The following is a 15,165-nucleotide window of genomic DNA, read 5'->3' as shown; positions in this document are numbered from 1 at the left end:
ATGCCGCCAACGTCGATCTTTCTGCCGGACGCTCTGGATACAGCCTAAAGAGGTTGGGCGCAGTGGCGAACTGAGCAACTGCTAACTCAAAGGTCGGAGGAGTGTTTTCTTGTAAGAAAGTGATAGTGAAAGTAAATTAAATTAGGAACTTCCCTGACGGTCCTGGAGCATGTTTTGGTTTGTTTGTCTTATTAAGCCTTTGTTGTGGGCTGCTGGTTTATGAAGCAGATGAAATAAATGTTTTTCACACTTAGTTTTAAGCAGTGGCCAAAGTCATGTGCATCTTAAACATAATCTTCAGTGGTGGTTGGGGGACATGATATAATTATTTGTGACACGTTTATATATTTAGTGAGGTTCTCTCTCTCCCGTGTTGTGTGTGTAAGATATCTTCTGGCTGAAGTCCAGCTGATTGTCGTGGGGAAGTCGCTGGACGATTAATCTGCATTTCTGCCTGAATATGGGATCAAACCCTCCTCTGACAACTGACAGATAAAAATAAATAACTTGTTACAGAAGAATATAAAGAAAGATAAAAATGAATGAAAGCGTGGTGCACTTTGAAACACACTGAATAATTCATTCCCTACATTAAAAAAAACACTTTGAATATATTAAGTATTGTAAAATTTGGATAGTCGAAGTTTATCTGCCTCCGATCTCTGGACCTGTTCACCTTCAGCCACCAAGTGGAGCTTTGTGTACTCTGCACATGAATTAGAGCACTGGGAGGTGCTTCCAGTTACACACAAATGCTTTTAAACACCATGCAGCCTTCATGGTGCAGTGTGGATACATTCCGGTGGGAGTCTTTGACCCGAACACAACAGGAAGGTTAAAAACATTTGTGTCTAACTGGACACACCCCTCTAATTCACAGACCTCATGTACAGAGTAAACAAAGTGCCACCTGGTGGATGAAAGTGAAAAGGTCCAGAGATCCGAGTCAGATAAACTTTAATTGTTGTAAAATTAGAATAGTTAATGTATTTAAAGTGTTATTTTAAAATGTAGCCAATGAATTATTCAATGTGTTTCAAAGCGCACCACGTTTACATTCATTTTTATCTTTTTTTAATATTCTTCTCTAATAAGTTAGTTATTTTTATCTGTCAGTTATTGTGCTATTTATTTTGTTAATGCATTTATTCTAATCTGTATTTTAGCTTTACAACCTGTAATTAAATGTATAAAATTTAGAACAATTTAGAAGATCCTAATGCCAAAGATGCTGATGCTAAAGATGCAACAGACAATGACAGGATAATGTAAAATAACTAAATATTGAGGCAAAGAATGCGTTTATCACAGAATGTATGATTAACTTGTTTTCAAATTTATGAATGAACGACATTTTTCAGGTTTATTGTCGTTATGATTCAGACATAATACAGCTGTAAAGATCACATTTGGTAGCAAATTTCTCATCAATATAAGCCAACATTGATTATATCTGATAACTGTTCCAACACAATAGAGAATTATAACAAGTGACTAAAACCACAGGTCATGTAAAAAAAACAAAAAACATCATGGTATATTATTTACAGAAAAGGCATTAAAAGTGAAACTTGGGAGCTTTGTGTCTTTTTAATTATTTCTTTTTCCATACAGGTATCGATGTCTGTCTGGGGGCTACACCACTGGAGCATGCTGCATAAGGGCCACTTGTTTTCATACATTTAGTGAAGATCTTCAGGCACACAAAACAGAACTTCACCTTACATCGAGGACAAACAAGAGATTTACAGCACCTCTTGTTGTGCTCCAACAGTAACCCACAGGTGGGACAGGCACGTACAGAGGGACACCCGTTGACTCCCTCAACTGAATCAAAGCTGATATCTGGGCAGGTTTTTAGTGTTTTTAGTGAGTGGTTACAGCAGCCATCATTTTCACAGCGGTCTTTCCGAGGCCGTGGACCCTTCCACTCCCTCAAACACTGCCAGCAGAATTCAAAAGGTCGTCCTTTTACTGCTGTGCACACTTTACAGAGGACATTCAAATCTGATCCATTCTCTCTCATCAAAGTGGATCTGCATACAGGACACTACATGGAGACAAGAGAGTTACAATATTTAATAAGAACTAAATCTTACAAGAAATACATTTCTATTTTCATGACATTATACTATTCTAATGAGATACTTACCGATTTGGTAATAAGCGTCTGCAAGGCAGCATTGACAGCCAATTTGTTTCGAAAATGCTCAGTTTCTTGAGGGGTCAGAAGAGCCATTTTCCAAACCTCTGAAAAAGTCCACTCAGCACTGCAACCAGACCCGCCACACACAAACCTGCTTTCACCCTTTATTGAGATAATGAGAGATGGGAGAATTATCAGACTTGTTCCAAACAAGTTGATGAAATATTTTTTTCCTCTTTTTTTCCAGTTAAGCTTAAAATATTAAAATATTAAACTCTATATTGTGGAGAAAGGTTGCTCAACACCTAATGAAACAAATCATAATCAAAATATTTCCTCATCCGTCAGAAATGCATTGCTAAATATGCCATTGTTTGTTGAAACACTGTAGTGATTTTTGTTGCTTAATTCTGTCTTAAAGTCATCTGTGCAAAGGCTCTTCACACAGAAAACATTCAAAGGTCACAGCTATAAAAGCACAGGTGTAATTAAAGCTGCACTGGAGTCTCAAAAAAGCCAAATAAGGCAGTAAGAGCAGTAAGCCAGAATCTACAGTCCCAGTGTTTCCATACAGGCTTGTACATTCACTGGTTACTAATCTAACTTTAAATACTGTTTTATAAGTCCAAAACTCCTGAGGTGCAAAAGAAGGACATGACTTCTCAAAATACTTTAACTTTGCCGTGGACAATGTGGATATAAAGTTGTTTAGCAGAGCATTATTTAAAAAGTCAGTTAATCACCAGAGCAGCTACGGTAAAACCTGATCCCAGAGGTGGACAATTAATTTTCCCAAGGAGCCACATAAGAAACTGGGACTGTTGTGAAAGGCCACACCAATAAGATTAAAAAGAAAAGCCTTTGGTTTGTAATATACTAATGTTTTTTACACCACTGGAAGGACCTTTTTATAGCTGCAGATGACCAGTTTGTTACTACCATGAGGGTGAGTTTGATTGTCTTCATGTTTTGGATCTATAAACAACTTTTTTGTTTTATTTTATTCAGAAGCTGAAGGCTTAAAGTGGAGGTCAGTGGGTGGCTTTGCTGGTGGGATATACTTCCATGTTCCGTGGTTATTTATCAGAATCAGAAATACTTTAATAATCCCAAAGGAAATTATAGGTTGCAGCAGGTAGCACACTAATGGCGCATGCGCACTTACAAAGGAACCCTCTGACCAAACTTTACACAAACATCACATTGGGAAGACATGTCAGAGAGGTAGGCTGATAGGGGGAAAAAAAACAATGAAAATACACTACATGAGGTGAGAGGAGGAGAAAGAAACCTCCACTCAGACTGAGCTCCTAATGGGAGAACAGTTTGAGAACAGAAAAAACACCCCAGCAGAAAATGCACAAGGGTTCATATGTTAATATGTAACTTGACCTGTTAAGATGTTTTTGATTGAAATAGCTTTTGATGTCTGTGAAATTGATCTACTACTGCTGCAAATTCAACAAATGACCATTTTCAATTCTCTACAACCTATAAAATCTTTTGAAACTCTGTGTGCGTAATAATTTGGAACAGTGCATTTTAAGTTTTTTATTTTTGAAAAACGTACTGTTTTCATTGGGAGTTTTGTTCAGTGACATTTGAATTATACTCTATTGGTCGATGACTTGGAAAAATATGCCGACTGTCATTTGAATCAACTATTTAGGAAAAACAGAGAAAAATATCATTTGCATAATAATTTGGAACAAGGTGTGAACAAGACAAGCAACAGGGATGGGTAAGGGTAAGCAAGAGCCGGTGTAGACAGCCCTGGTTTGAGCTAAACTTTAATTTAAGTGTTAATTAGAGGTGAGATGCACCTGTGGATTGGTGATTCTCTGGTCTTCTTCTGGCAGTCCATTTGCTCACTGGTGAGCTGCAGCCCTGAAGTGATTAATGGTATATGTGCAATTGGTTTGTTTTAAATACCTGTCAAATGACCTTAGCCGTGTCTCTGTCTAAAGTATAGCAGACCTGAGCGCCTCCTTGATAATTACCATATGTTTGAACCAGATATATAGCTGTCATTCCCTGGGTTCCGTTGCTGGATTTTCCTTGTAATTGTAAAGCTTTTCACTCCCAATCACCACACCACCATCCTAGTAATCATCGTTTGTTTCTCTCTTTTTCCCCATCACTCGTTTTTGTTGCTACATACTGTTTATTTTAACAAAGACAACCTTTAGTGGCCTACCTGGTCCAACAACTTGCGACACCAGTTGGTGAGAGAGGTCGGGGTCACAGCGTGACCACAGGACATCTGAGCTCTGCGAGATTTGAAGTCTTCACACAAAACTGAGAACAATCACACACACAAGCAAAAATCAGTGTTACACAGAAATATATGCTGATGTCTGTTCTTACATTGGTTTATGCATTTGATTGTTTTCTTTTTTACTGTTTCTCCATTAAATTCTATCTGTTTGACATCGCCGTGAAAAGTGCTCACGTGATACTTACAGTCCAAATCATCCTCCTTATCGACAAATTTAACTGTTGGGTCATGAGGGTCGTAACACTTTTCGTGTTTTGTCGGCACTCTTGGGAGTGTCACACTGCGAAACAACAACAAACAGATCTGAATGAACACTTCCGGTTTCACGTAAAAGCGCAAAATCCGGCTTGGAGTCAGAACAGCGTGCGCGCTGCAGTGTTGCGGGATCTTCGATCAACAGTTCCCGTTTCTTCTTCACATTCAAAGTTTTTAATCAGCGGCTTCATGTTTCAGTATCACTGTGATGTCAGACTGTGACACTGAATGATCGGGCACAGCGCGCGCTCTCCGGTGCGCAGTTTCCAAACATAACAAAAAGTCCGATCACATCTTTACCTGTGAAAACAGACGAGTAAATGTAGCACACACACACATCAGTGAGTGAACCACGCTGAGTGTTACCTGTGCAGCAGACCCGCCATCCTCGCTCTAGATGCAACCAAAAAACGTCTGACGCTGTTATGAGCGTAACAACTAATGACTCCGAGTGACGTGAACATGGAGCTTGACCTTTATCAGTGAGCAATGATAAGGAGGAAACCGTCCCTGAAGATTGAAGTATAACACATATAACGCATAATATTCTTTAAAAGAGGGGGAAAGTTGTTTTTGTTGTTGTTTTCTTTTATTTGTTTTTTGTTTATGTTTAGCAAAGTTATAGTTATAGACTTTTTCTAGGGACGACTCCAGGATCAAACCTTTGGGGGTATGTCATGCATACAGTGCATTGCACTAAATACTAAAGAAATATGATGCTTACAAAAATATTTAATCTTTTTTCACTTTTGCAAATCTCAGTTTAACCTAAACCTTCAAAAGCAATCTAATTAGTTGGTATGTTTGATGTCTGTATACAGCTCTCTCTCTCCTTCTCTTCCCCTCTAATTTACTTCACTTTATACAAATATTCTATTTGTAACAGAGGACAAGGGATGAGTAAACGGGGCAAAGAAATAAATTGATCATTTATTTATTACATGAGTTAGACATACAAATTCCCAGTCATTTCCAGACAGGACTTACAACACATCGTGCTGATATCCCAGCTGCACATGAGACTTACCACACAAACTGTGCGAAAATAACAACACTGCAACCCGTCACACCCCGCTTAGCGACACACACTGCAAACAATTCGGGTCTCAGCGCAGCTGGGAATCAGTGCTATGCATGGCCTGCGATCTGGGAGATAAAGGGAAGTGGCACAAACAATTAAACAAAAAAACAAAAAGGGAGGTTAGTCCGCCCTTACACAACTTACTCTCAATCAATAATCGCCTTTACGGCTGGACGGACTAACCAAAACAAAATCACAAATCAATCAAAAGAACGAAAAAAGGACAGCAGAGACAGCACAGAATATTGATCAGTTTCCCTGCGCGCAGTCGATCTAGGGCTTGATCAATTCTTCTATTAAAATTCGTGGTCACACGACAGTATACCCACTCGCACCTGAGTGAATTAATTGCCTCTGGGTTTTTTCCACAGAAGAGCGCTCACTTCACCCCACACACCCACTACCTTTTCACAGCTCTTCAGCCAATCACCTGGCAGAGAGCAATAAACTGCCAGGTGACACTTGGGCTGCTGCTGACTTCTATCTTCACCTCTGGAGCTCTGCTGTACTGCAATCAAACAATGAAGCACATTTTGACCAGAATAGAAAACTGATAAAGTACATAAGATAAAGTGTTTGATGCCGTTTAAGTATTGATAAATATGGATACTAGTGTTAGTATCCACTGAGTGTGACAGTGTAAACAGTTTGTTGTGTTAAAATAAATCATGTGATCTCTGTGTGGAGATGATAGTGAAACTAAATTAGAACTCAGGAACTTCCCTAAAATTCTTGAAGTGTGTTTTCATGTTTGTCTGACAGAGTCGTCAGCTGAACAACTATTTAGAGACAGCCCATCTCAGTGACTAATACACTCACCTTATCTGACTTTAACAGAACCCAAAGGAGCTCCTCAGCCTCACACACGATCCAGACAAACATAATGTGCAAGTACAGCGTGTCTGTTCGCTCACCCGCAGGTGAGCTGGGGATTATCAAATTAAACCACTCCAAAAAGCAGCAGAAGACCGTGAAAGACTTGAAGATGAAAGCAGCGCAACTGTTTCCCAAGAAAGGTAAGCCCAACAACTCAAAACAGATCTGTGTTTAATCTGTGTCTCATGTGATTATGTAGAAATCTGATAAAAAGTAAGACAAGCAAATGAGGCAGACTCTGTTATAAGCCTACATTCAAATGTCCTGGTTTATTTTATTCATCTTTTAAATGACCTTAATGTGCTTAATTTTTATTGTTAAAAAATCTTTTGATTTAGTTTTGTTTACATTATGTTCAGTATCAGTTTCAGTTTGTTTTATTGTCATGCGAGGTATTTGTGTGGTGCAAGAATCAAGAAGCACAATAATAAAACAGAACAACTTCAAACACACATTCAAGTGGACATCTCAGGTTGTGTTAATAGATGAGCACAGTCCCATGCACACATTTGTACGTGTTTACTGTTGTTGTATGTCAGTTAGTAGCACAAACTGTGAGAGCACACTCAGGTTTTGTTTTGTTTCCAGTTATTATTTTATTATAGTTGAATTAAATATTCTTCACACTTAGTTTAGTTTAAGTTGAGCAGTGGCCACAGTCATGTGCTCTCTGAGTGACTTTTAAAAATAACAATCTTCAGTGGTGTTCAGGGACATGATATAATTATTTGTGACATGTTTAAATATTTAGTGAGGTTCTCTCTCTCCTGTCTTGTGTGTGTAGGATATCTTGTGGCTGAATTCCGGCTGATTGTCTCAGGAAAGCCGCTGGACGATGACTCTGCATCTCTGTCGGAGTATGGGATCAAACCCTCGTCTGTGGTGCAGATGGTGGCGAAGGTCCACGGTGGCTGACAGATATCATCATCGATGCACAGCAGGACTGAAATATGATACACCAAAGGACAAAATGCATCATCTTTGCCAGCTGAGACTGAACTGTGTCATCTTTGGGTCTTCCTTTACATTTTAAGACTTTTATCAAACCTATTTAGAGTTCAGTACTAAGTATCAAAGATTGTAAATAATGATTAATTAGTGTGTAAATAAGTATTCCCAAGAAAGTTGTATTGAAGTCATTTGTTTATTTTTACAGCTTTTTTTTTAATCTTTTAGAGTAGCTGATTTAAGTATGATGCAGGATAATGTTTGCAATGAAAAAACTCAGGAACAGCCACAAATACAAAATTATATTCTCTTGATACCATTCCATCCAACGTTGTTAAACTGGAGAAAGGCATGTGATTTTCCAGTTTAGTCAAATGATCCAAATCTTTTGGGACTTTGTCCATGTATTATAAAATGAACATTACAATTAGTAAAGATATGTTTTTAGACATATATAGTAACTAACACAGGGTTAGAGAGCATATGTGAGATTTCTGGTAAACAGTGCATGTTTAGGCTTTCTGATTTTAATGATTGTTGCCTATATCATGTATCACGTTGCATCTCAGCTGCTTTTAAAAAGGGAGAGGGAAGGTGGGGGAGTAAAATCGTATTAAAAACATGAATAGTTTCAGTTATTCGGTGGGAAAATGAAAAAGTTATATGGGAAGCTATACTCAAATTTTTGTTTTGTTTGTTTCTTTTTACAACATTCACTAATCTACATGTTCACAGTGAATATGTAGATTAGTGTATGTTGTTAGTGTGGACTGAAAAGAAGCACTTGATGCAGCAGTGATTGTAGATCAGGAGGACTTAGTCCATCACAGTGAGGCTGAAAACATGGTGTCGTGTGTTTCTGATCAGAAAGTGATAAGGAATAACATTAAATGTGTACAACATAGACATTTTGTATATTAGTCAGCAACTGTATAAGTGCCTTACAAATTAAATCTGAGTAGTCCACATACACAACAAATTCCACAATGTCTCTAACTAGCAGCACCTTTAATTGCTTTAATTTACACACCTGATATACAGAGTAAACTATTAGAAAGTAAATATGAAGAAGGCCCACCTGGTGGCTGAAGGTGGCTAAAGATGAAAATACAAGCTACCTTTCACAAGAGATTTTGATGATGAGAGAACATCTGACAGCAGCAGCTCAGTCTCTACTATGACGCTCAGCTACACTTTGCTTTTGGACTGTTGGACGCTTGGCTTGGATGGTGAGCTCTAAAAATTAAGGCAGGACACTGCAATTAATATTGTCTGCAGGATTCAGAAACTGGATGACAATGTGCAGAATATCAATTGAAAGGTTGTCAGTGTTTATAAGTAGCCTATAGGCTATGTCAACATACCGCTCTTACAGCTGATGGTCTTTGTGGTTTCAGGTAACAACAGTAGGTAATAAACTTACTTTTACAGTTTCTATTATGTAATATTAAAGCCAGAAATATATAAGTAAATATATAAGTTGCTAAATATTAATAATGAGAGATTACATATCCATAACCATTCTAGTTACATTATTGGATCACTGCCTCCTTCTGGGTGAACTGTAAATTGCACGTCAAGCAAATATATGATATTGTTCTGTCACTATCACTCACTGTGGAGTGGGACCCTTTATTTATTTGGAAAATCATTTTTTATAATTTTGGGGAAAACTTTATGATTACAACAGTTATTATTTAATCGTTTATTGCTAATGAAATCTTGGTATTGCATGTCATGGCTGTGTTTGTGCGTCAGAATTTACAGTGACAATGTGAAAAATACAATTTTGATGCCTGAATTTTTTCTGTTGTGATTAAAATTCATCCACATCATCATCATCATCATCATCACCACAGCAACTTCTTTGAGCTGCACACTTCAAACAACTGATTTTACAATTATTTAAATGGCTTCTACAAAGTTGCGTTCATAACATCGACCATAGTTATCTGTGAAAGGCAATTATAACATTTTCATTGCTCCCTTGACAAAACTGGTTCTGTTACAAGCTGAAATGTTCAAAACCATAAACTCTGGTGACTTTCTTCCTCTCCATCAGTTTCTGCTTAGAGCTGTGAGTATCATTGCAAGTATTACAATTAAGGCCAAAAAACCAGTGATCAAAAAAGTATTCCTCTTTATCTCTGAACTCTTGCCAGGTTGCAGGGCATCGTCGTGGATGTTCTTTTCTCCAGATTTCTTTATGTATTCATGCACTCTTCTTTTCTTTGGTTCATCCTTTTCCCCCACTCTTCTCCTGGTCCTCTGTTGTTCTTTCAATTCCTCTGGCTCTCTCTCCGAGGCTTCACAAAAGACAGTAATTATTTGTCAGTGTTGAATGAACTTCTTAAACGATTTCTTGATGTTCAGTAGTTTTGTGATCTTACCTCTGTACATCACCAGATATGCAGTCCTGGAACTGTCGAACCATCATTTTGAAGTTCACACAGAGCAAGAAGGAAATTCAACAATGTTCAGTAATCCATCAGTCATACATGCTTATTAAAGACATTAAAGTGCCCCAACAAGTGGTAAAAATAACTGCCTGTCACGGCGGGGTAGGTCGGTGTGTTTTGTAAACGGACCCAAATGCAGACACTGAAAGAGGAACTGTAGTCTTTAAACAAAGATGAGCCTTTATTAGGGCTGATGACGACAAGTGCAAACAACATGAACAGTGACGAGAACTAAACTAACGCCTAAACTGGAAAAAACTCAAACTTACTATGAAAACGGTGATAACTATGAAACAACAATGACGACTATGAATACTATGAATACAAAGACGAGACATGTAAGGTAAAAAGATGACCTGCCAATGAACAAAGGAAGACAGAGGACTTAAATACACACAGGAGGTGATCAGGGGAAGTGGAAGTACACAGGGAACCAGCTGAGACACGCAAGACTCTTTCAAAATAAACCAGGAAACGCTGAGAAAATAACAATAATCAAAGAATAAAACTAAAACACACAAAACACTCGGTCGCAAAACCACTGGTGAAAAAAAAATCATTTTGTGAAGGTTTAGTAAATAAAGCTCACAAACAGCTCTAGATGTAAACTGTCTGCTGTGTCAGACTTGTTAAACAAAATTAAACTTACTTGTATGTCTTGGTTTTTGCAAACAGCTGTTCTTCAGCCTGCACACATCAACAAAACCAAGATTAACATTAAAATGAGCCCTGCAGTTGTAACACTTTCTGTAGGTTTTAAATATGACCCATATTTCAGTTCTATTTAATCAGTCACCTTTGTCACATTACAGTCATCACAGTCATACCAGGTGTGGTCCTCCCTGAACAGCACAGTGGCTGTGTAATGTCCACCTCTCAGACTGCCCATGTGATTCACTATCCCATACACTTTGTACTTTTTGCCCTACAACAGAGCACGCAGTCAGACATAAGAACATATAAAATTACCGCAAAAAGTAAGGAAATCTGTGTTTGACTGATTATTTCTTTGCCCTAACAATGCTTCTTGGTAATAAATCTCAGCTTTGGTACCCCAGGTACCAGATTCTCAGCACCTGTGAGCATGGACCTTTCTTATTTCTTCAGCCTTCCTTCACCCAAACTAATAAACAACACCATGCAAGAGTCATTAGCAGAGTAAACTGTTTGACATTGACAGAGAAGATCTGGCAGGTTTTTCATGGGTGTAACTGCTGCTCACCCTACAAACGCATTTCCTTACAAATGTGGGAGCATTTAAAGGAGAAATAAACAGGCTTTCCAACAGATATAAGATTAGTTGCCAGTTACAACAAAGAAACAATTGACCAATCACAAATTTCCTTAGTTTTGTTCTAAGTTTATAGAAACAAAAACATAAGAGCAGGTTTCAGAGTAACTTCTCCTTACGTTTGTTGTCATTTCAGATGGCACAGCGACACAGCAGTTGGACTTGAAATCTGACATGGTGTAGTAGTCAAAGCCAAATCTCTTCAGGAGTAGAATCAAGATGTGAGGAAACTTCACCATCTCACATTTCTAAAAACCACAAGAGAGATGATTACACACAGCAGAGTTTGACTAACAGACTCTGCTTTAAAATAAAAAAAACTAAGAAACTCACACTCGTTGCTTCTGTTTTTTTCTCACATTCTCCACAGTACACCATGTTGTCTCCACTGTATGACTTGGTTTGGAAAATCTTTTCAAATCCTCCTTCCTGCACAAACACACATGTTGCAATTTAAAAAAAAAAAGAAGAAGAGGGGGGGGGGGGGGGGGGGGGGCAGAAATCAAGCTCTTAAAGAAAGAGTTGGTTACACAAACCAACTAGTAAAACACTTTTACATACACAACTGAAAAGCTTTCATGCACACTAAGCGTGCTCATTGTAACCCCCATACTCAGGCCTGACATGGTCCTGGGAGTCTGAGGAGTCTAAGCAAGTCACGCTGCTGGAGTTGATGGTCCCACAGGAGGACTGAGTGGAGGAAGCCCAGGAAAGAAAGCGGACAAAATACTTTGTAGCCAATTTTTGGAGGCAAGGGTTGAAAGCACCCACTGACCCCATGGAGGTGGCGTGTTGGGGGCTTTGCAAGTCAGTATATACACTGAGTAGTCCTAGTGCTCTTGGGGATCTGTAGACTGTGAAGGAGGAAAGCTGTCAAGTGAATGATTCCCAATAGCTCTGGTTGAAGAAAGGTGTTATGCAGTAGAGCCTGCTACCTGGACGCAAGTCAGGGCCTGATCCCCATGGCTGGGTCACCGAGGAGAAGGTGTCTGATATTAAGACCTGAAACACCATATGAGAGCATGAGGGTGGTAATGGATGTTTGTATCTGTGTGTGCCTGTATGTCTGTGTCTATATGTTAGGTTGGGTATCAGACGCCACCTCTCTGGAGACATCTCAGGCCCTCCAAGGTATGGAGGCCTATCTCCCACCACCACTTCCCCTGCCAGTGGCGGACTCCCTCAGACATCGGTGCGTTGGTGGTTCTTTGTGTCCGAGGATGGGCGCCCAGGTACACACCGGCTCACTCCTTGGTGGCCGCTTATCGGGGCCTGGAGCCTGGGGCTCGCTCGGGCCAGTTCGGGGTGGGATGCCCTCGGCCTCTCGGCCTGGAGCTCGGTCACTCTGGCACAGCTGGCTGCCGGCGGAGCTCACGGGCGCGTCACTGCAACTCCCCCTGGCTTCTGCTCCGCGGCTGCTGAGTGAGCCCTCATCTGGGACTCTCCTCAGCTCTTTCTGGGACAGTGGCGCGGCTGCCCCTCTGTTGGTCTTCCTTGGTCTCTTGTGTTCTGGGGGCCTCTGGATGTCTGGAGTTTTGATCTCCTCCATACCTGCTTCATGCCCTGGAGGACGGGGCTGTGGCCCCCCCACACCCTCTAGCAGATCATTACATGAAGGAACCTTTTAAAAACAAGCGCGTCCATGCTCACAGGTGTACACACGGGGACTCACACACACAAACTACACCCTTTTTAGCTCCTACCTCAAAGCACACTGTGTTCTGTTGATCTTATGTGCTGCACAATAATGTTTAATATTTAGTATTTACTGTTATATTCCCATAGATCATCATGATGTTGTTTATTGTATTGCTCTCCTTTTCTTCTGCTTGTTTTCTTTTTTCTTTCTCAACAGGTGATCCAGGTGATTGATATATGTATTTTTTGTCTGCTTATTTAGTTGGTTTTTGGTTTTTTTGCCCTTTATCCCCGCCCCTCTTCTCCACTGTTTTTTTTCCCCTTTTCCTTTCTCCCTTTTCTTTTCCTCATTCAAGTCTGTCCCGTATCTAACAAGTGAAAATAAAAAATAAATAAAATAAACAATAAAAGATGAATCAAATAGACCATTACGGCAAGGCTGGGATGGTCAATTTGGTAAAGTAGTTTGCATGTTCTCCCCGTGTTTGCGTGGGTTCTCTCCGGGTACTCCGGCTTCCTCCCACCGTCCAAAGACATGCAGCTTGTGGGGATAGGTTAATTGGATAATCCAAATTGCCACTAGGTGTGAGTGTGTGAATGAATGTGAGTGTGAATGGTTGTCTGTCCTTGTGTGTTGGCCCTGCGACAGACTGGCGACCTGTCCAGGGTGTACCCTGCCTCTCGCCCTATGACAGCTGGGATAGGCTCCAGCACCCCCCGCGACCCTGAAAAGGATAAGCGGAAGCGAATGGATGGATGGATGGATCTTTCTTCGCCTTTAGACAATAATTCTGATGGCAAAAGAGCCAAACGGGACAGGCAAAAAAAAAAGAAAAAAAGAAAAGAGACCTGAAGCACCTGATGAGCCCGGGAACATCACTGATGATGTATCCAGATTACACCACAGTGTATGTTAGAATAAACATCTTTTCTGTACCAATGACAGAATTATCTCTTTATTAACTCAAAACCAGCATGACCAGGGGTGCAGTCTGAGCCCTGGCTGCTGCTTACCATGCTGTATATTTCATCAGGGTTGTCTCTCAGTGACAGTGAAAGAGTCCAGAAAGGATTTGTCTCTTCATTGATGACGTGGCCTTTGGAGCATTTTGTTGTGTACGTCAGCTGACCCTCAAAAAGCTTTAACACAGAAATATCAGTTAGAAAACATTCTGGTTTCTCAATGTTATTTGGATGGTAAGATTCTCACCTCAGAGACACGGGGGCTGACCTTACATAAAATCAGATCCAGGCAGTCAGCAGCATCACGCTGCTGAGAAACTGAAAATTACATGTAAATGTTACTCAGCACAGCCACTATGTGACCTTTTCTTTGAGTTTACCTTTGATGTTTATGTTTTACCAACTGGTCATCTCACCATTATGGATCTCCAAAGTTTTTGTTATCTTTTCTGTTCCACACGTTCCTTTCTTCAGACGTTCAAAGATGTTTCTCAGCTCTTGGTCTATTTTCTGTGATTCTGGATCCAACCTTCAGGAAAACAGATATTTCTTAGTTAATATTGACTTTTTATGGTCCATTCACCATGTTGTTAATATTTTATCTAATTTCAAATACAGGCTTGTGACCGAGAACAATGTTATTCAGTCATTTGATTTCTTTCATTTCTGACAAAAAAATTCGAAATGAAACACTTTGACTGATTTGACACCCAATTAATAACTCAAGGGGCTTCCTAAATTTACATTTTTCTTTAAAGATATTAGGGGGTAAAATGCATATCCTAAAAAAAGAAAAAAAAACCTGCCTCTATTAAACCAAGAGTTGCATTCATGGGGACTGAAGTTGAAAACAAACAAAATCTAACTCTGTAAGACCTCTAGAGTCAACTCCTTATTTGTGACTGGGGTCAGAAGATCAGGTTTACATTTGCTGATAGCAGCACAACACACCAGACTGTCATAAAGAACTATCAGAACAAAAGTTGCACTCTAGGCTCAAAAGTTGATAAGCGAAGTAAACAAAAGCTTTTTGGATGTTTTTTGTTTGTTTTTTTTACATAAAGTTATTTTTTTACTCCTTTTTATGAAAGAAAACCAAGTAATGACTGGGAGTCACTGTTTTGGGTTCAGAAAGTTTGCTGCTTTGCGAACTATTCGTAAAATAATGTAGATGAAAATGAAGCTTTCATACCAGTTATGTGATGAATGAACAGTCAACAACCCACAGCA

The 15,165-nt window shown here is 39.5% G+C and overlaps 1 protein-coding gene and 1 long non-coding RNA gene across 2 annotated transcripts; both read right to left on the bottom strand.

The window, feature by feature from the left end:
• Nucleotides 1-1,387: 1,387 nt before the first annotated feature.
• Nucleotides 1,388-5,092, bottom strand: LOC308406231 (uncharacterized protein). The gene is made up of 5 exons (XM_080897104.1): nt 5,046-5,092; nt 4,610-4,704; nt 4,344-4,444; nt 2,153-2,308; nt 1,388-2,050 (listed from the first exon to the last, which is right to left on the bottom strand). The coding sequence occupies exons 1-5, from the start codon at nt 5,063-5,065 to the stop codon at nt 1,595-1,597; spliced, it is 828 nt and encodes a 275-aa protein (XP_080753230.1). The 5' UTR covers nt 5,066-5,092; the 3' UTR covers nt 1,388-1,594.
• An 8,892-nt stretch (nt 5,093-13,984) lies between these two features.
• Nucleotides 13,985-14,466, bottom strand: LOC308406043. The gene is made up of 3 exons (XR_013973443.1): nt 14,352-14,466; nt 14,183-14,253; nt 13,985-14,112 (listed from the first exon to the last, which is right to left on the bottom strand). It is a non-coding gene; the product is annotated as an uncharacterized lncRNA (long non-coding RNA).
• Between the last annotated feature and the right edge of the window lie 699 nt (nt 14,467-15,165).

This window comes from Rhamphochromis sp. 'chilingali' (genome assembly GCF_963969265.1).
Source record: "Rhamphochromis sp. 'chilingali' genome assembly, chromosome: 1".
Classification (NCBI taxonomy): domain Eukaryota; kingdom Metazoa; phylum Chordata; class Actinopteri; order Cichliformes; family Cichlidae; genus Rhamphochromis; species Rhamphochromis sp. 'chilingali'.
Note: the sequence above shows the minus strand (reverse complement) of the source record. Positions and strands in the feature narration are given on the sequence as shown.

Excerpts from the sequence above, each read along its gene's own strand:
- LOC308406231 (XM_080897104.1), bottom strand. The coding sequence starts at position 5,065 with ATGGCGGGTCTGCTGCACAG. Across the intron at positions 4,445-4,609 it reads TAAGGAGGATGATTTGGACT|TTTTGTGTGAAGACTTCAAA; the intron begins GTAAGTATCACG and ends GATTGTTCTCAG. Across the intron at positions 2,309-4,343 it reads GTCGCAAGTTGTTGGACCAG|GGTGAAAGCAGGTTTGTGTG; the intron begins GTAGGCCACTAA and ends ATCTCAATAAAG.